The following is a 20755-nucleotide window of genomic DNA, read 5'->3' as shown; positions in this document are numbered from 1 at the left end:
AATCGCAGGCAAGGAGAACGCGTCGACAAGCTAGACGAGAGAGCTGGACAAAGTTTATATCGAGCATCAACTCGTACACAGATGAGGGAAAAGTGTGGAATAAGGTAAAGAAAATTAAGGGCCAACAAACGTATTCTCTTCCACTAGTAAATAGCCTCGGGGAAAGCTTGGAAGATCAAGCCAACTCTCTTGGCACACATTTCGAACATATATCGAGCTCCTCACACTACTCCGAATCCTTCCAGAATTACAAAGCACGAATAGAAAAACAAAAGTTAGAAAGAAAATCCGCAAGAAATGAGACATATAATGCACCATTCTGCTTAGCAGAACTGCGAACAGCACTTAGCTGCTGTAATACATCTACCCTAGGTTCTGACAACGTAATAAATGTGTTGGCCGACCAGCTCGCCAGGTCAATTAACAGAAGCTCTGCCAACTCCTCAGTTGCTGTCCCTATAATGGACCTAAAACGAAACATACGAAAAAAGCTCAGGGCTTACTGGCAGAAGTTATGGGATCAACAAACTCATAACAAGTTACACTTGATTAAACCATACCTCGGTAACTGGCCACCCACGTCGAAAACACGCCGTACAGAGGTGAGTCTCTGTCAGCTTAGAATAGGGGACACACACAGCACGCACACACACCTTTTGTCCAGTGGTGACCCACCCAGCTGTCACAGATGTGGCCGTCCACTTACCGTACTTCACATACTCCTTGAATGCTCTGAGCTAGAGGCTTACAGGAAAAAACATTTTCCACTAGCGTACAAGGAACACATACCCCTTCACCCTGCTATGTTTATTGGTCGCGAACCTCTTTTTAAATATAATGCATTGAATGCATATTTAAAGGAAGTAAATACTTTCCATGTTATCTACTCAAGTGATCGGTAGCACGGCCTCTGAAAAGAGGCTGCTGCTGCGGATGCTACATCCAAAAGAGCACCTGTCTCCCGGCCCTTGGGACCAAGGGCGCTGGCGAGAAATCGGTGCTAATATAACGCTCCTATTTTATGATGTCATGATAACTAAAGACTCATTTTCATCAGGCATGCTTAACTTCACTTTCAAGATTTTAATAAATATATGTCTTACGCATCTTTAGAGCGCAGAATTTTAGGCCCTTTTACAGCCATTTACCATAACCATTGCTCTCATCCGATATCATTTCCTGGCGCTCTTTGGCCATCAATGGCCCTTGCGTCATTAAACATCATATATCATCATCATCATCATCATCTGTCATCGCATCTGCCTCTCTGAAAAGGTCTCATTTCGCTATGACGAAAAATACAAAGTTCTGTGCAAAGTCACTGACCTCACCTACGAGATAAAGGTAGTTGTCGATTCAGCGCACTCAATGCCACCGCAATAAATTGTTGTGCACATCGTAAGACTGAAGCCGTATGTGCCACCCAACACTCCACTTTTGTGACAAGTGTGGCGTCGGCACTTTTACATTGTGGGGTAGTGTCACAAGGTAGTAGTGAGTTTGGGGCATAAGGCGGCAAAGTGTCCCAGTCTAGGGAGGACAACTACAATGTGTTAAGGCTGATTCCAGCCCGCCAGTGTGCCAGCCATTACCTCCACCTATATATATCTGTAAATATACGTTTTCTTGTAATAATATTAGTGGTGCACAAATTATGCAAGGGCGTAAGTTATATAAGTGAATACGGTACTAACGGATCATTGCTGCCCATGTAATGTTGCCTTCTTCTGCATTTTCTAGTGGCGGGCCATCTGTTGTCAACAGCATTTCTCTGATAAATTCCATCTGAGTAATGTTCTTGAAAACAGATAGCTGGGGACTAGACAGTGCAGATATTGATTTCAGCATGCACTCCTGTAGTGTGTATACTTTTGCTCATACGTGTACATTTTATCCACTTTCTTCTAACGCTGGGAGTGTGTGTGGGTGTGGTGCATTGGCATGGTCAGTAGCATGATGACGTCAGGGTTGGCAGCTTTCTCAAATACCACATTTACTCGTGTAATGAACGCACCCCCAACTTCAGTCGCCAAAATCTGAATATTTTTCCCCCCCTTGCGTAAGAAACTTACCCCCTATAATCATCTGCTGCAGTCCTGCTAAACGACCCATGGATGCTCTTTGCCCGTCCTTTTTTATTATTTGCCGACCCCCTTCGCCCGCTGCCACGCGCCGCCTTGTTTTTCTTTCTATTTGTGCGCGGCCCGTCCCGCCTGTTTTAGTTATCTAGTATGCACGACAGTGTGGTTCACGAACGGTGCGAGTGTAGAGACATCGCAGCTGACAATCACTCAGCAAATGAAGGCCTCGAAATTGCCCGTGCCAACTGACGGTCGCTTCCCGCAATTCGATACTTTAAAGTCCAATCACATTTTTGAACGACAACAGAATTTGCTGTCGCCACGGCTGTCGCGAAGGGCCATTCGTCGCTGTCGCGTCGCAGATTTCTGGAAAACCAGAAAAAAAATCTTTTGTCACCCAGAAAAAATCGTGTCTATTGCTGCAACATGGTAGCACCCCCGATTCTCGCTTCAGTTACAATTAGCTCTTCGTGCTTGTTATCCGCACGTATTTCAAGGAACGCAAGATATAGGTTACCTTTTCAACTGTAACTTCTCATGTGGACAAAGCGGCAGTCGTATTTTGCCCTTAATATTGCTATCGATGGTTTGTTTTAATGCTTCGGTGGTAGCTTGCTTCAATGTTGGTTTCTTGCTACAGGGTCAATGGTAGCGGCGGCACGGTCATTGTCCGAGGTTGCCGTGAAGCTCCAAAGTGCATCGTAGCGCACGCTTGGGGGTGCCCCTTAAGATCACAGCAGATATTACTGTTGCGGTCAAACTATTGCGAGAAAAGATAGCCGCAAAATGCTTTTATGGCGCGCGCGTTCGCGGGCGGCACGGGGACAGCTTGCAGAAGATAGCGCCATCAATCACCGAAAATAAGTGAAGTGCAACAAAGAAGCTGTTTCCAAAGAGTGTACGCTTATGTCAATTGCGAAAGACTAAGCGACCAACTTTTTTTTTTCATTACCTCATTTTTTGCTCATCTCGAAAAAGTTTTCATAAAATTTGCCCCGCATAGTAAACACACCCCCAACTTTGCTCCGATATTTTTAGAAAAAAGTGTGTTTATTACGTGAGTAAAAATGGTAACTAAATGGGACTCGCTGAAATGGACATGTCAATTAGATGAGCAGTTCGAAAATTATTCCCCCGGCGTAGTTCGTGCTGAATGTTGCATTTTAACGACTGACTGATATGTAGTGTGCTGATTAAGCAGAACTGCAGTTTCGCAAACCTTTTTTTCGTTTTTAAAGCCATTCATTGGATGGCCAAATGGTCAATAGGTCAGAAACACCTGCAACTACAACTGGCATTTGTCCCCGTGTTGTGTCGTCACCGCCCTTTTGTTTTGATCACCAACAGGTGGCAGAGTTCGAGGTGCGTCGCGAGTGTCCCCGCCTGCTGAACCTGGTGTACTATGCGTCCAAGGCACGGCACCGTCTTGAGCTGCTCTCGCAGTTGGGGCACCCTGCCAGCGGGGTGTCAATCAACGTGCTCAGCATGGCCGCTTCAGACTTTGCACGCGTCTTCTACAGCGGCAGCGACCGCGGCCGACCCCGCGAGACTTCAGAGTATCTCGCGCACCTCCTTGGGAAGCCAGAAGCGGAGGTGAGTAGAATTGAGGCGTAATCTTGGAGCAAAATATCTGCCTATGTTGGATGGGTTTTTTTTAGCTCTGTTGTGTATTTTGCTGGTGTCAGATGTTGCCAAGGTTGGGTGTTTCAATTTCTAGCAGCAGAAAGAGAGTTGCGAAAGGCAAGCATTCACATGCCACTGGCATTTCACTGAAACTGGGGTTCACGGTAAGGCTGCTCTATTCAATGATCTTCTCTTCGTGTCTTCAGGTGCGTCAGCGGCTGGCCAGTCATCCATCAGCCAAGCGAATATCTCTGCTGAACACTCGCCGTGTTGTCGACTGGCTCTTGCCACGAGGAGTTACCTACGAGCAACTTTGGTATGGACTTCAGGTGAGCAAAAGGTTGCACTGACCACCTCACAGCGGTTTGTGATGTCTCCGAATCAAAATGAAGCTCTTTGCTTGTCAGCCTGCCTGACTGTCACGTATCACTCCAAAGGACAAGTATTAAACTCAATAAAGTGGAATGATGGGCCAGTTGGTACAACATAATGTAGAAATATATGCACACACACGCGCACACACACGCATGTGCGCACACACACACACACACACACAGAGACAAACAGAAAGAAAGAAAGAAGAGCACTTGACAGGAAAGACGCTCGAAATCCTTCTACCTTGTGCGCTCATATATTTCCACAAGTTTTCAACTTGCACCTTGACTGAAGTAACAATGTAGTGGCAGGTGTTTGAAGAATGTTGCAATATGAATATAAAATTATAAGATAAATTCAAACCTGTGTGGAAGCAGCATGCATTGATCACTGCCGTTTTATTTGCATTCCATCTTGGCCACTTTATTTTTCTTTGTTACGTAGACTCTGCTGAGTAACAATACAGATTTGCATAGTTCATGGTGTCAGGCGAACATTGTGTTTCAGTGTCATGCTAATAATTTTTCTCTCAGCTGACTCGTTAAAGACTTAAACTAACAGAAAGCTGTTAAAGCTTTATGTCATGTGTGTGTATACTGTACGCAAAGTTAGCAGGTATGTTTTTGGTGCACATATTTCATACACTGCTGTCTCAGAGTCACAGGCACGTCTGGAAGCTGTTATTTGTTCTCTGGAAATTCATTAATTTTTTGCACTCTCAAGACTCTTGTACATCACAGACAGGAGTGACATTAAGAGAAGTGCTAACAAGCTACAAAAGCTAACATAATTTCTGTAGATTTTCTGAATTTGGGCTAAGTGTGAAACGCTAGTCTTGACAAGTTCTTGGGCATTTTAAAGCCTTTATGGCGGAATCAGTACACTAAGAAGAGTTAAGTTATCAGAACAGCATAATGTGATTGCATGATTATTCTCTTTTTAAGAAGAACTTTTTGCTGGGCGAGTTGGTCCATGTCTGCGGTATGTAATGTTGCGGTTGATAGTTTGCATTCTTTCTCTTTAAGCCTTTTTACTCCCTATGTTCGTTTGATTGTATGTGCAACGTTACATGCCACAGATTATTCTCTTGTCGGCTACTAATACAGTCGAGCCCGCTTATAACGAACCTGAGCGTGACGCGGCATCCTTTCGCTGTATCCCGAAGTTTGTAGTAAATGAAACACAGCTTTTAAAAAAAGTTGCGAGTGAAAACACAAACTTTTTTTGCCCTAAAAAGTCCGCGATGCACATGTTTTGAAGAGCAGAAGCGATAAGGGCGGTCTCGAGTTCATTTAAAGCGGCTGGGTGCTCGTTCGCCGAGGCCCACGGCATAAGCTGCATGAGGCACTGGCTCCAAAGTTTAGTCGTTCTCGCAATCCGATTCCTCCAAATCGCTCTCGTTACGTACTTAATTCACAATGCCCCAATCCGTGCACGGTTCCGCAGTGTCGGCATCATCATCGGCTGTAATTAAACCATCGCAACGGATGTCTCACCCGCTCTCCCAGGTCGGAGTCGACGCGTGGCCACAAATCACCGCCGCAGTGGTCCTGTTCGGAAGCTTCAGGCTCGGCATCGGGCCCGACGTCGACGAAGTCGGCCTCGCAAAAACAGTTTCGCGTGCATGTAGTCGTCACCGCCGCCCACGAAGTATTCATCATCTCCACAGCTGAATAGAGGGATTCCTGAAGCGGCAAGTTGGCTGCCAGGTAGTCAACAGCTATAAGCAAGCGCTCCGCAACGCGGCACCTAACGCGCTGATTACGCTCAAGCCAAGCGGTCACAGTTTCGACGTTTTGTTGAGTGGTACGAAGAAGCGTGCTAGTCCTCCCGTCGGCCATCATGACCGCACATGCACACCAAGAGCGAGCAAGACGCGCACACGCGACACACATGCCAGAGCGCGTGGAACAGCTCTAGGCCCATTTCCAGTCAGAAAACGAAACTAATTCGAGCCAGTGTGGCGGGCGTCGCGGAGTGGCGGAGACGGGCGAAGGAGTTATGAACAAGAGAAGTGAGCAGACTTGCGAGAGAAGGGCAAGGAGTTGCGATAAAGAGAGGAGAGGATGCGACGGGAGGGCGACCTTGAAAACCAAAACACACGGGAAGGAGGCAGGTTGAGTAGCTTGCTTGCAAGGTCTGCGAAACTCGCACGTAGAAAAACTTGGGAAGAGTGTATGGCCACCTGAATCAGTGTGCGCGGCGGTGTTCGAAGAATTGGCGGCCGTTGTCGAAAAATCGTTTTGTTGCGCCGGCGGGTTTGCGTGGCTTCACGAACTTCGATATTTTGCGATTCGTTCCGCGCAAATTAACAGTCGTTTTCGCGCTTCCACATGCGCGCGAAGGCATGCTCAGCCGAGTGCGAAGTGAGCGAAAACAAGTCCTAAAACGAAACTAATCGCAAATTAATACAGTCGGTGGGGTAACCTACGCGCGTGCACTAGACGCAGACTATCGGATACAGTCGGGGGCCGACGATGTTGGCAAATGGTCTGGTCACTCCAGGCCGGCGACGCCGACAGTACCAGCGATCAAAAACAGGCTTGATGGCCGACTGATCTTCGAAGGATTGGTGGCAGTTCGAAAACACGGGCCTCGTCTGGCGATACGTGGTACTCAGGGTAGCGGGGGGGGGCAAAGGACGGAGGGGTGCATAACAAAAAGCGGTCGGGGAGAGCGGCAACTAGAGCGGTGCGGAGGCAGGATCGGCGTTTAACAATAAGAATGTACGGGCACCTCGCCGATGCCTGATCGGTGGTCGAAATTGGTTTCCCGGGAAATCGGCAGACCGCTGACTCCTTTCGCTGTAACCGATCGGCAGCGCTCGAAGACGTTCGTTGTAAGTGCGATTTTGTGCCATTGAACCAATGTATATTTTGACGGTCATGCGGATATTGTTCGTTTTAAGTGGAAGTTCGTTTTAAGTGGGGCTGTTATATGTGGGCTCGACTGTATTCAGCGGAAAACCACCGATTAGACTTTTTCAGGACACAAGGGGGGAGGCTACACTTGATGGACAACTTTTTTATTTATGTATAGATCTAAGTGAAATTTTTATAGTTTATGATTTGGATGTGCAGATTCTAAAAATTTAATTACTTTTTTTGATAGGTGAAGTAGTTTCCAAGATATTGTACAATCAATGTATCGCCTGGGTCCTTTGTTAGCAGTCTATTTAGCATCTAAGCAGGGAGCACCAAAACATAGGCGACAGTTTAGAAACAATGTAGTAGGACGTTAAAAGAGTGCAATATGCTATAAATCGATTTGCTGGGCCAGTTTCAACAATGTTCACAGAAAAAAAAAAAGCCACCTTCACCTGTCACACGTGTGACCCAATTTAAAAAAAAAATTGATCTGTATATTGCCATCAAAATTGGTGTATTGCATACTGCATGCACTTATCTTTCTGTAAAAAAAAGAATTATGCTGATAGCTCAAATGGAACAGAAGTTATTCTCCCTCCAACTTGGCAATTGTGCCAAAGTCGCTGTTTTGAGAAAACAAGGGAAAATGTTTCAAAACACTTTTATTGAAAAAATATTTGCAATAAAATCTTATGAAAATGCACCAGGGAAAAAATCTGGATGCATCCCATTCTTATGCTTCTTCTTGACCAGCTTTGTCAGACTTTGGAACGCTTCTCTCAATTTATTTGAGGTTGCACTCTGACAACAGTCATTCTCCCAAGCCCTCAGGGATGTGCTGCTGAATACCGTGATGTCCAGCTGCTCTAGAATCACAGCAAATGCAGACGTTGTCCGTGTTGAAGTACAGCACTGCTTTTTGCTCGCACAGCAAAAAGAAAGAGAAGCGTGCTGCTCCTTTGATACCAAACTCCATATTATGAATTGGAGGCTTTCGTGTGAATTCTGAGTCGTGCCTTGCTGGCATCTTGCCTCGCTGCCGCACCACTTGACTCCGAAAAGCACTCAATTTTTCGCATGGTTGTCTCGCGGGCGCGCATTGTGAACCTCACTGGCACCAATCACATCAGCATCTACACGCACACGGCCGGAGTCGACATCGCGCGCGCTGTCTGGGAGGCCTGTGCCTATGAGCACTTCACCGTTGCGGATAGCATCGGTGCAGTCATAATCCACAGAGCATGCGCTATCCGGGGAAGCCATCTCGCACACTCCTCCATTGATAACATCTTCAGTACACGGGCGGCGAGCGTCCATGCCGCGCACGCACGAGAAACCGTCTTTGATGACCTTGTCGTTATCAAGACAGTGTTATCAAACAATGTCGGCGCTAGCTACCGCGACACAGCAGCACCATTAGGCTTTCTGCCTCCTTTTTCTTTCGTGAACGGCCAAAATAATGCTACGATCAAAACTTTTTTGCACTGCCGGGCATAGCGAGGCGCACAAGCATGTTAGAGATACGAGTCACGACACCTTCGCGAGGGCGATACCTTTTCAAAATGGAGGCAGACACTGCCAGCGGGTTTTCCTGGCCAATCGGGAAGGGCCATTTTGGTCATGTGCATCAAGCAACCAATAGAATCACGGGCTACGCCTGATTTTAACTTCACTTTTTTTGCTTTTGCGAGAGACACATAGTTGTCTACTGGAAAGGCAAAAAAAAGCTAGAAATGCTACCTTTCCAACTAGACAAAAATGGCGCTAGTGGAGCGTGTAGTTGGCGTGCCGTCGGCGGTTGAAGTACGGTTAGTTTACACGTCAATTTAAATGTCCACTTGCGCAAAGTTGCTCTCTTTATGGATCATAACTTGAGAAACAAGTCGAATTTCGAAGCCAAACTTTGCTGATAAGTTCGGAAGTGTATCGGAAACGCGAAAAGGACTAGAGAGAAAATGCCACATTTAGGCCGATTTTCGACTTCTATGTGCCATGTCCCCCCTTAATCAACAGGAGAGGGAGACATTCCAGCTGCCGCACAATCCTGCTGCAAGGGTGAAACGGACAGGGACAGGAACAGCAGCAAACACAATGGTGCGAAGGTGATAGAATGTGCCATGATATTTACAAACTCACAACTTTCCAGCTTTCAGTAAGCTTTCAATAAGTGAATGCTTGCAGTGCATTTCATGAGTTAATATGAATCTTCTGCATTACACAGCGAGATGGCAAAGCCATAGCTGTTTGATCCTCGTAGTGATGATTGGCTCAATATACACTCAAAGCTCGATATAACGAACCCAGATCTAACGAATAACCAACCCAGATATAACGAAATAATTGTTACAGCAAAGGAAGTAGTCTTGCAGAAAATATAGTGTTGGGACCTTTGAAACAAATTCCTGGATATAACAAACTCTTTGTGTAACATCTAATTTTGGTACAAAGAGGTTTGGGTGTAACATACTGCTATCTCAAGCACCCGTGTTCATTTTAGTAATTATTAGAACAGGATCTTTTTTGCAAAACGGGCACAAACTCAACCGCAACGTCATGCAGGTGGTGCTGTATGACTCTGAGCTGGTGGCAGCCCACTTCTTGCGGCTTCCGGAGCGAGAAGAGCTGCAGCCGTACTCAGAGTGGCGCGACTGCCCCCAGCTCCTCGAGGTGCTGCTCTACTACATCGAGCGAGAGGCACACTTCTCGGGCCACACCCAGCTGGGCCTGTTCGGCGAGGTGGAGGGCGTTGACAGCACCAGCCAGGAGAAGGCCACTCAGGCGGCTTCCCTGCAGAACCTTTACTTCCACCCAGCCACTCTCCCAGTGGTGCAAAAAGATGGTGATGAGGAGGAGCGGGAAGAGGGGCAGACCGGGGAAGGCAGCTCGTCATCGTCGTGACACGCATGAGGTGATAGTGTTACGCTTGTGCTGTGACGTGCACCGAGTTACCTTGTAAATGAAAAATAAATGCCCTGCTCGTAGCAGAGCGTGTGCGAGAATCACCCTTGGGAAGCCCATTCATGCGCAAGGCAAGAAGAAAAGGAGCGAAACGGAGGAGGCTCGTTCAAGCTTGCTTCTAAAGTGATCGTACGTGAAGATACCAGCGTTTGAGGCCCTGTGGGCATCGCGTGTTGGGGCGTGTCAAGAAAACAATTCTGACAACGCTGTAGCGTCGTCACAGAGAAACCAAGGTGGATGGACTTGTTGCGATGCTTTCAGTATGGCAGACTGCGGCAAGGTGATGCAACCTCTCGAGGTGCCCCAGAAATCGGCACAATGACCTAGTCATGAAGACACTGTGCACCAGAATGACGTGGGCTTTCTCGTCCCTACACATCTGTGACAATGGCATGCTGCAAGTGCTCTGAGCAGTGCGGGAATGCCAGTGTTGTTATGGCACTGAAGGACACTTTCAACTGGACCTTGCATTTGTGTGCAACGAGTCCAAATGTGGAGTGATCAATCGAATGAGGCACCTGCAAGAAAGCTCTAGCGGAGCTCTGGCACATACATGGGCCACAGTGCGCTACTTTAATAAAGCAAAGTAACAAAAACGTGCTATTTATCAGCTGCAGGCAAAATGGTGAAAGCGTGCTTGTAATAAACACACTTCTTTTAGATATCCAAAAATGCTTGCTTGTTATGGCAATAGAACACTGTCAGAAGTAATGAGTGATAAGCTAGTAATGGTTATGACATGCATTGACAATAAATCTCGGTGAACTTTGTTAATGTTAAAAGAAGTTCTCATTTCTTGCATAAACGTTTGTCGTTCAAGTAAATACTGTATATTCTAGCATATAACCCGCAACAAAATGTAACATGCTTCAAAGTTGAAGGGCACGTTATATGCAAGGTTTACTTGCATGCCTTAGTTTTTCTTTTTTTGTAGCGTCATAGGGGTGCAAGGTATGGGCAAGAAAATATGCTACCTGTGTCAGTAATATACACAACTCTTATAAATAATTACTGTTTTATTACAGTGAAGTGGCTTGTAGATAATTGTTATTCCAACACTGATGCCCATTTTATGTGAAGAACTATTGCAGTACCATTTTGGAGCTACAGTATCTGCACTTACATTCAGTGTGTGTGTTGATTTCACTTTCATCAATTTCTGTTTTCAAGTGGATGGTTGATATATCATCCGCATGCACGTAAGCATCAGGATTTTTTGGTAAAAATAGTGATACCCAACAGTTTTAATGTCAGATCTGTTCTAAACCTGGGCATAATTACAGATAAATGTGCGTCACATGTCATGCTCTGTGTTATCCCAGATTCGCCTACAGGTTTCCTTGGTCACAGAAAGTGTAGCCACACAGTCATTTGAGGACTGGAGTGTGAATAGGGCTTAAAGTTACTGTCAAAAAAGCTGCCACCTATGCTTTCCTCCGCCTTTCTACTCTACAAGTAACGTAATCACAGACATGGCTTAAAAAATTTCAGAATATTGTGAGAGAAACGGGACTGCAGCTCCGTTTCTGCAGATTTCACACAGGGTGGAATGGGTGTAAATATTCATTAAAACTTTTTTTTTTCGTGAACTGTGCACTACGGTTGCTAACTGTGGGGTAATGACCCTACTTGTAGTTCATTTTCAGAATTTTTTGGCCAACTTTGGGTAGTAAGGTAGTGGCGGAGGGTAATTCCCACATTTTCTTCCTCACTGATCTGTGAAAAATGTTGATCTGCTGTCACACAGGTCCCGTTAATTAGGGAGGCGATCGCCGGGCTAATTCCAAGGGCCGAAGTATCGGCCCCCAGAACCGCACCAAGAAAGCGTGGACAATTTAGAAGTGGTCCTTTTTGGCGCGCCAGCGGACGCCGGCTGTGGCCCAAAGAACAAGTCAGAGCCGAGAGTTGATGAACAAACAAAATTATGTTCTCAATAATGGCAGATCAAACCAACACACAAGTATGCACACTCCACAATAGTTGCATACAATATGTCACCAATCAAACAACGTACTACACAGTACAATCAGCCACACTCGAAACAACGGACACAGACAACAATACGCACTACAATGCAGTCGCATGCATTGAACAACCAAGACACTTGAAGACTAAAGAGATAGAAAACCTATTCAGTCCAAAGTTCTTGGAACAAAAGTCTGGATGATACTCTTCCGAGAATTACTCACTCAAAGTCCCGCGTTGTTGTCGTTCCGCAGCCCCCGAAGTTTCTCTTCCAGGAAACCTCGCGTCTTCAATTGGCCACTCTCCAAGCTTCAAACTTCTTCGCCGGAACACGTCGGCTTCACACACGCAGCTGTTGCCACGCGTCTTCGCTCGATAGCGGTAAACACACACTCTTGCCTGTAGCCCGAGTCGTCACCCCTCAGGTGGAAATCATCTTCTTCTCCTGCTTTGTCTCCACGGACAAAACCTTCGCCGACTACACGGCGGTACACCCTACGCGCTCTGGCGCTAACTTCCGTCTTCTCCTAATCTCTCACCTCGGCTGCTCGATTAAATACCCTCCGCGCGAGATTCCAGAAAGTTCTCGTCATTTCGTCGGCGCAATACGCAGCGAAGGCTGGGGAGAGGGCGAACGGTTCCAATGCCATCCGCGACGTATGACTCAACCCGGCATAAACCACGCCCCTTTCCATCTAGAAAATTCGAGTGCTTGCTCGGCCGCCGTGGTGGGGTGAGGAGGTTCGTCGGCGAGCCTACGCTTCCGAGAGGGGAGGGTCGCGCGCCCGGGGAGTCTTTAGATGTTTGTTTTCTCCTTTTTTTTTTTATCGTTGACCTCGCAGCGTCACTCCGGCGTCTCGTCGCGAGGAGTTGGCGGCGCGCTCTTTTTGAGCGCTCGTTCTGTGACACTGCCCCCCACTTTAAGAATATTATCTCATAATATTCAAAACCACACAAACGAGCGCGAACAGTCACCACACACTCTGAAAGACTGTAACGCAAACCGTCACTCATGACACTTCGCATTCACAATAAATCACTCAATACGATTGTACATGGTAATTCAATCTCACAACACATGAAATATAACCACAGGTGCATGAGTACAACACTCCATCACATATTCCAGACAATACACATGTACAAAGTTCTCTCATTACAACAATTGCACAACCCTATACATCACGTCACAGCGCAAACACTTCGACACTTGTGACACAGGATAACACAATAACAACACAGCTGAACGCATTCCAATTTGACCTCAGCACCTATACCATGTACTTCGAGCTGCGCTTGCGTCCTTTCTTGCGGTGCTCTCGATCTCTTCTTATTGTTTTTGCTCGTTTTGTTCCGGCGAGCCCCTTCCAACGACGGTATCTCAGGCGGCGTCTCAGCCATCGTTGTCTCTTCCGACACTGCTAACGGGTCATAACATTTGACGGGTCCTGTCTGTTTATTTACCAGCTTGTTCATGTCTCTAGATTTGGCCCAGCTGGCCAACTTCGTCACCTTTACACTGCCGGTCGGTTGAAGTCGTGCCGACGTACGTCCAGCTGCCCAGCACGTGAACTCATTCAACACGATCATCTTCTCATTCACTGTCTCTTGCACCGCGGCTTCACCTTGGGCTCTAGTGAGATCCGTCACGGGCTGCTCCTCCACTGTATCTCGCGGTCGCTGCGTTGGCGAGGGCTCTATCTTAGGGTCTTCTCCCAAACATTCCGGATCATTGGGTCCTCGCGCCCCGTCGATGTTTCCGATGACAAGGTCGTACAGGGGGGTCGTCATGCATAAAGCAGTAACCTTCCCGCTGAAGTACGGGGTTTCAACCTCAATTTCTGCTTCAGCATCCAAACCGTACGGTCAATTAGGCAAACCGGTTTCGTTTTGCCTGTTAACTCACTTTCCCGTACCAAATTTCTCCGCACGATAACAGTGGAGCTGCCGGTATCTCTCAACACCGTAACCTTTTTTTCCGCAACTTTTCCAGGCAGCGTTGGCATTCCCTTCGAAACACCGGTTGGCTGTTTTGCCATTACCGCACCCACAATAGGAATGTTCTCCCCACTTTTCAACTCTACGAATCCATCTGTGACGGCATTTTTACCGGATTTCGGTGCCGCTTGCACACAGGATACCTGGTGAGTTTGACTCGCTCCGTTTCGACATGCGTCTGCTTTGTGCCCAGTCTGACCACACTTGAAACATTTCACAACCGTAGGGCTTCTAAAGATCGTTCGACAGTTTTTCGCGCGATGACCCACTCGGTTACACAGAAAACATCGCGGAATGCTCTCCGGTGCACGCTTCTTTTCTTCGGGAGCCGATTTCTTCGAATCTTCAGGACACTCCTTCTTGACCCTGGCCAAATTAGTTCCACCTTGCGCTTCCAAGAATTGATCAGCCAATTCGAGCATGCCTTCAAGTGACTCAGCCTTCCTCTCTTTCAAGTACAGCGACAGGCTTCGGTGGCAACTAGTAAGAAATTGTTCTCTAATTAGGAGCTCTCTAAGCTCATCGTACTCCTGCGCTGTCCCTGAAAGTTCAATCCATCTGTCGAAATAATGGCAAAGTCGGGCGGCATACTGCGTAGCCGTCTCACCATCAGCTGGCTTTCCTGTCCGAAATCTTCCCGGAATCCTTCCACAGTAAATCTAAATCGCTTCGGCAAAGCAGCTTTCACCTTTGCATAGTTGGCTGCATCAGTCGGCGTCAGCCTACCGTACACACTGAGCGCTTCACCACTCAAGCAAGTACTCAAAGCAGTTCTATCTCGCTCGAGTTCTATCTCGTGCTGCCGCTGCCGTTCCCTTTCAGCCATCTCCGCTTCTCTTTCTTCTCTCGCCCTTTCGGCTGCCAACTTTTTCTCTCTCCAGCTCCAACTTCAATTGCTGCTCTCTTTCTTCCTTCAGCTGTCGCTCTTTTGCCTCCCTTTCTTCTTTCAGCTGTCGCTCCTTTGCTTCTCTTTCTTCTCTCGCCCTTTCAGCGGCCAGCCTTTCTCTCTCCAACTCAGCTGCTTTTTCTTGCTTGGCCCTCTCAGCTGCCAACCTCTCTCGTTCCAACTCAGCTGCTTTTTCTTCCTTGGCCCTTTCAGTTGCCAACCTCTCTCGTTCTAACTCAGCTGCCTTTTCTTCTTTGGCTCTCTCCGCTGCCTCTTTCTCCTTCTGGCTTACCCACTTCCGTAGATCGGCGCCAGAAAGACCCATCTTCTCACCAAGAGCAACTAACTTTTCGAGATCCATGGTGTCTCGCAAATAAAGTCTTGCCGCGTGTAAAAAGTATCTGCCTAAATTAGTCTATCGGAACACTCCTCTGCACTCGTTAACGAGAACACTGAGCAACACACAAAATCGTTCCGATAGCACTATCAACAACTCGAGGCTCTTTCTCACTACTTTGGACACACTGTGCACCAAAAGGTCCTCGTCGCGGACGCCAGATTAATTGTCACACAGGTCCCGTTAATTATGGAGGCGATCGCCGGGCTAATTCCAAGGGCCGAAGTATCGGCCCTCAGAACCGCACCAAGAAAGCGTGGACAATTTAGAAGTGGTCCTTTTTGGTGCGCCAGCGGACGCCGGCTGTGGCCCAAAGAACAAGTCAGAGCCGAGAGTTGATAAACAAACAAAATTATATTCTCAATAATGGCAGATCAAACCAACACACAAGTATGCACACTCCACAATAGTTGCATACAATATGTCACCAATCAAACAACGTACTACACAGTACAATCAGCCACGCTCGAAACAACGGACACAGACAACAATACGCACTACAATGCAGTCGCATGCATTGAACAACCAAGACACTTAAAGACTAAAGAGATAGAAAACCTATTCAGTCCAAAGTTCTTGGAACAAAAGTCTGGATGATACTCTTCCGAGAATCACTCACTCAAAGTCCCGCGTTGTTGTCGTTCCGCAGCCCCCGAAGTTTCTCTTCCAGGAAACCTCGCGTCTTCAATTGGCCACTCTCCAAGCTTCAAGCTTCTTCGCCGGAACACGTCGGCTTCATACACGCAGCTGTTGCCACGCGTCTTCGCTCGATAGCGGTAAACACACACTCTTGCCTGTAGCTCGAGTCGTCACCCCTCAGGTGTAAATCCTCTTCATCTCCTGCTTTGTCTCTACGGACAAAACCTTCGCCGACTACACGGCGGTATACCCTACGCGCTCTGGCGCTAACTTCCGTCTTTCCCTGATCTCTCACCTCGGCTGCTCGATTAAATACCCTCCGCGCGAGATTCCAGAAAGTTCTCGTCATTTCGTCGGCGCAATACGCAGCGAAGGCTGGGGAGAGGGCGAACGGTTCCAATGCCATCCGCGACGTATGACTCAACCCGGCATAAACCACGCCCCTTTCCATCTAGAAAATTCGAGTGCTTGCTCGGCCGCCGTGGTGGGGTGAGGAGGTTCGTCGGCGAGCCTACGCTTCCGAGAGGGGAGGGTCGCGCGCCCGGGGAGTCTTTAGATGTTTGTTTTCTCCTTTTTTTTTTTATCGTTGACCTCGCAGCGTCACTCCGGCGTCTCGTCGCGAGGAGTTGGCGGCGCGCTCTTTTTGAGCGCTCGTTCTGTGACACTGCCCCCCACTTTAAGAATATTATCTCATAATATTCAAAACCACACAAACGAGCGCGAACAGTCACCACACACTCTGAAAGACTGTAACGCAAACCGTCACTCATGACACTTCGCATTCACAATAAATCACTCAATACGATTGTACATGGTAATTCAATCTCACAACACATGAAATATAACCACAGGTGCATGAGTACAACACTCCATCACATATTCCAGACAATACACATGTACAAAGTTCTCTCATTACAACAATTGCACAACCCTATACATCACGTCACAGCGCAAACACTTCGACACTTGTGACACAGGATAACACAATAACAACACAGCTGAACGCATTCCAATTTGACCTCAGCACCTATACCATGTACTTCGAGCTGCGCTTGCGTCCTTTCTTGCGGTGCTCTCGATCTCTTCTTATTGTTTTTGCTCGTTTTGTTCCGGCGAGCCCCTTCCAACGACGGTATCTCAGGCGGCGTCTCAGCCATCGTTGTCTCTTCCGACACTGCTAACGGGTCATAACATTTGACGGGTCCTGTCTGTTTATTTACCAGCTTGTTCATGTCTCTAGATTTGGCCCAGCTGGCCAACTTCGTCACCTTTACACTGCCGGTCGGTTGAAGTCGTGCCGACGTACGTCCAGCTGCCCAGCACGTGAACTCATTCAACACGATCATCTTCTCATTCACTGTCTCTTGCACCGCGGCTTCACCTTGGGCTCTAGTGAGATCCGTCACGGGCTGCTCCTCCACTGTATCTCGCGGTCGCTGCGTTGGCGAGGGCTCTATCTTAGGGTCTTCTCCCAAACATTCCGGATCATTGGGTCCTCGCGCCCCGTCGATGTTTCCGATGACAAGGTCGTACAGGGGGGTCGTCATGCATAAAGCAGTAACCTTCCCGCTGAAGTACGGGGTTTCAACCTCAATTTCTGCTTCGGGAAGCATCCAAACCGTACGGTCAATTAGGCAAACCGGTTTCGTTTTGCCTGTTAACTCACTTTCCCGTACCAAATTTCTCCGCACGATAACAGTGGAGCTGCCGGTATCTCTCAACACCGTAACCTTTTTTTCCGCAACTTTTCCAGGCAGCGTTGGCATTCCCTTCGAAACACCGGTTGGCTGTTTTGCCATTACCGCACCCACAATAGGAATGTTCTCCCCACTTTTCAACTCTACGAATCCATCTGTGACGGCATTTTTACCGGATTTCGGTGCCGCTTGCACACAGGATACCTGGTGAGTTTGACTCGCTCCGTTTCGACATGCGTCTGCTTTGTGCCCAGTCTGACCACACTTGAAACATTTCACAACCGTAGGGCTTCTAAAGATCGTTCGACAGTTTTTCGCGCGATGACCCACTCGGTTACACAGAAAACATCGCGGAATGCTCTCCGGTGCACGCTTCTTTTCTTCGGGAGCCGATTTCTTCGAATCTTCAGGACACTCCTTCTTGACCCTGGCCAAATTAGTTCCACCTTGCGCTTCCAAGAATTGATCAGCCAATTCGAGCATGCCTTCAAGTGACTCAGCCTTCCTCTCTTTCAAGTACAGCGACAGGCTTCGGTGGCAACTAGTAAGAAATTGTTCTCTAATTAGGAGCTCTCTAAGCTCATCGTACTCCTGCGCTGTCCCTGAAAGTTCAATCCATCTGTCGAAATAATGGCAAAGTCGGGCGGCATACTGCGTAGCCGTCTCACCATCAGCTGGCTTTCCTGTCCGAAATCTTCCCGGAATCCTTCCACAGTAAATCTAAATCGCTTCGGCAAAGCAGCTTTCACCTTTGCATAGTTGGCTGCATCAGTCGGCGTCAGCCTACCGTACACACTGAGCGCTTCACCACTCAAGCAAGTACTCAAAGCAGTTCTATCTCGCTCGAGTTCTATCTCGTGCTGCCGCTGCCGTTCCCTTTCAGCCATCTCCGCTTCTCTTTCTTCTCTCGCCCTTTCGGCTGCCAACTTTTTCTCTCTCCAGCTCCAACTTCAATTGCTGCTCTCTTTCTTCCTTCAGCTGTCGCTCTTTTGCCTCCCTTTCTTCTTTCAGCTGTCGCTCCTTTGCTTCTCTTTCTTCTCTCGCCCTTTCAGCGGCCAGCCTTTCTCTCTCCAACTCAGCTGCTTTTTCTTGCTTGGCCCTCTCAGCTGCCAACCTCTCTCGTTCCAACTCAGCTGCTTTTTCTTCCTTGGCCCTTTCAGTTGCCAACCTCTCTCGTTCTAACTCAGCTGCCTTTTCTTCTTTGGCTCTCTCCGCTGCCTCTTTCTCCTTCTGGCTTACCCACTTCCGTAGATCGGCGCCAGAAAGACCCATCTTCTCACCAAGAGCAACTAACTTTTCGAGATCCATGGTGTCTCGCAAATAAAGTCTTGCCGCGTGTAAAAAGTATCTGCCTAAATTAGTCTATCGGAACACTCCTCTGCACTCGTTAACGAGAACACTGAGCAACACACAAAATCGTTCCGATAGCACTATCAACAACTCGAGGCTCTTTCTCACTACTTTGGACACACTGTGCACCAAAAGGTCCTCGTCGCGGACGCCAGATTAATTGTCACACAGGTCCCGTTAATTATGGAGGCGATCGCCGGGCTAATTCCAAGGGCCGAAGTATCGGCCCTCAGAACCGCACCAAGAAAGCGTGGACAATTTAGAAGTGGTCCTTTTTGGTGCGCCAGCGGACGCCGGCTGTGGCCCAAAGAACAAGTCAGAGCCGAGAGTTGATAAACAAACAAAATTATATTCTCAATAATGGCAGATCAAACCAACACACAAGTATGCACACTCCACAATAGTTGCATACAATATGTCACCAATCAAACAACGTACTACACAGTACAATCAGCCACACTCGAAACAACGGACACAGACAACAATACGCACTACAATGCAGTCGCATGCATTGAACAACCAAGACACTTAAAGACTAAAGAGATAGAAAACCTATTCAGTCCAAAGTTCTTGGAACAAAAGTCTGGATGATACTCTTCCGAGAATCACTCACTCAAAGTCCCGCGTTGTTGTCGTTCCGCAGCCCCCGAAGTTTCTCTTCCAGGAAACCTCGCGTCTTCAATTGGCCACTCTCCAAGCTTCAAGCTTCTTCGCCGGAACACGTCGGCTTCATACACGCAGCTGTTGCCACGCGTCTTCGCTCGATAGCGGTAAACACACACTCTTGCCTGTAGCTCGAGTCGTCACCCCTCAGGTGTAAATCCTCTTCATCTCCTGCTTTGTCTCTACGGACAAAACCTTCGCCGACTACACGGCGGTATACCCTACGCGCTCTGGCGCTAACTTCCGTCTTTCCCTGATCTCTCACCTCGGCTGCTCGATTAAATACCCTCCGCGCGAGATTCCAGAAAGTTCTCGTCATTTCGTCGGCGCGATACGCAGCGAAGGCTGGGGAGAGGGCGAACGGTTCCAATGCCATCCGCGACGTATGACTCAACCCGGCATAAACCACGCCCCTTTCCATCTAGAAAATTCGAGTGCTTGCTCGGCCGCCGTGGTGGGGTGAGGAGGTTCGTCGGCGAGCCTACGCTTCCGAGAGGGGAGGGTCGCGCGCCCGGGGAGTCTTTAGATGTTTGTTTTCTCCTTTTTTTTTATCGTTGACCTCGCAGCGTCACTCCGGCGTCTCGTCGCGAGGAGTTGGCGGCGCGCTCTTTTTGAGCGCTCGTTCTGTGACATCTGCCTGATATAAATGAGGGTTGCATGCCTGGAGGATACAAATTTGAATAGTCTCAATTCAAATGCCACCAGCCCAAGGCAAATACGGAAATCAATATGACACACATCCTTGTGCTAAGTTCGTTGTTTTTTCCGCGTGGATGTGTCTTTTTCTTCTTTTGTCTTTATATATTAGTTGTCTGGAGGCACTTTTAAGTTTTGAGAATGTGGTCAGCTTCAGTTATTGAGGCGAAAGCCTTCTGTGTCTCATCATACACGAAAAATGATCATCAGCATCATTGCAAGTGGTGAGAAAAATCATCAGGATGTATGGACGCTGCCTCGTGATGTGGTCGTGGCATGTCTTATCACAACATTTTGACGTCATCATGCAGTCATTATGACATCACTGTGGCATCACAATGCGACATCACAATGATGGCGTCAGAAGTCATCATCACACGGTGATAGGTGGGCCGATTCGGGAGGCACAGGCGGTGTTGAAAGCTTGCGATGGCTTTGACCTTGTATGCAACGGAAAGCCACACTAGGAGCAGAAATCTTTTGATTCGTTCAATACACTCGACTTTGAAAAAGACAGAAAAGCGGCTTAAACCTTCCAGTCATCGTGATTGAATTAAGGG

The 20755-nt window shown here is 47.8% G+C and overlaps 1 protein-coding gene across 1 annotated transcript in view; it reads left to right on the top strand.

Annotated features, from left to right (window-relative positions):
- mTerf5 (mitochondrial transcription termination factor 5) overlaps positions 1–10689 on the top strand; it is a 40938-nt gene extending 30249 nt beyond the window's left edge. The window contains exons 5-7 of the mRNA XM_075885637.1: positions 3429–3674; positions 3911–4033; positions 9506–10689. Coding sequence (XP_075741752.1) covers positions 3429–3674; positions 3911–4033; positions 9506–9844 — 708 coding nt within the window. The 3' untranslated portion in view covers positions 9845–10689. The remainder of the gene's footprint in view (positions 1–3428; positions 3675–3910; positions 4034–9505) is intronic.
- The last annotated feature ends 10066 nt before the right edge of the window (positions 10690–20755 follow it).

Source organism: Rhipicephalus microplus, chromosome 1 (assembly GCF_043290135.1).
Source record: "Rhipicephalus microplus isolate Deutch F79 chromosome 1, USDA_Rmic, whole genome shotgun sequence".
In the NCBI taxonomy this organism is placed as follows: Eukaryota; Metazoa; Arthropoda; class Arachnida; order Ixodida; family Ixodidae; genus Rhipicephalus; species Rhipicephalus microplus.
This window is presented reverse-complemented; position numbering and strand designations above follow the sequence as displayed.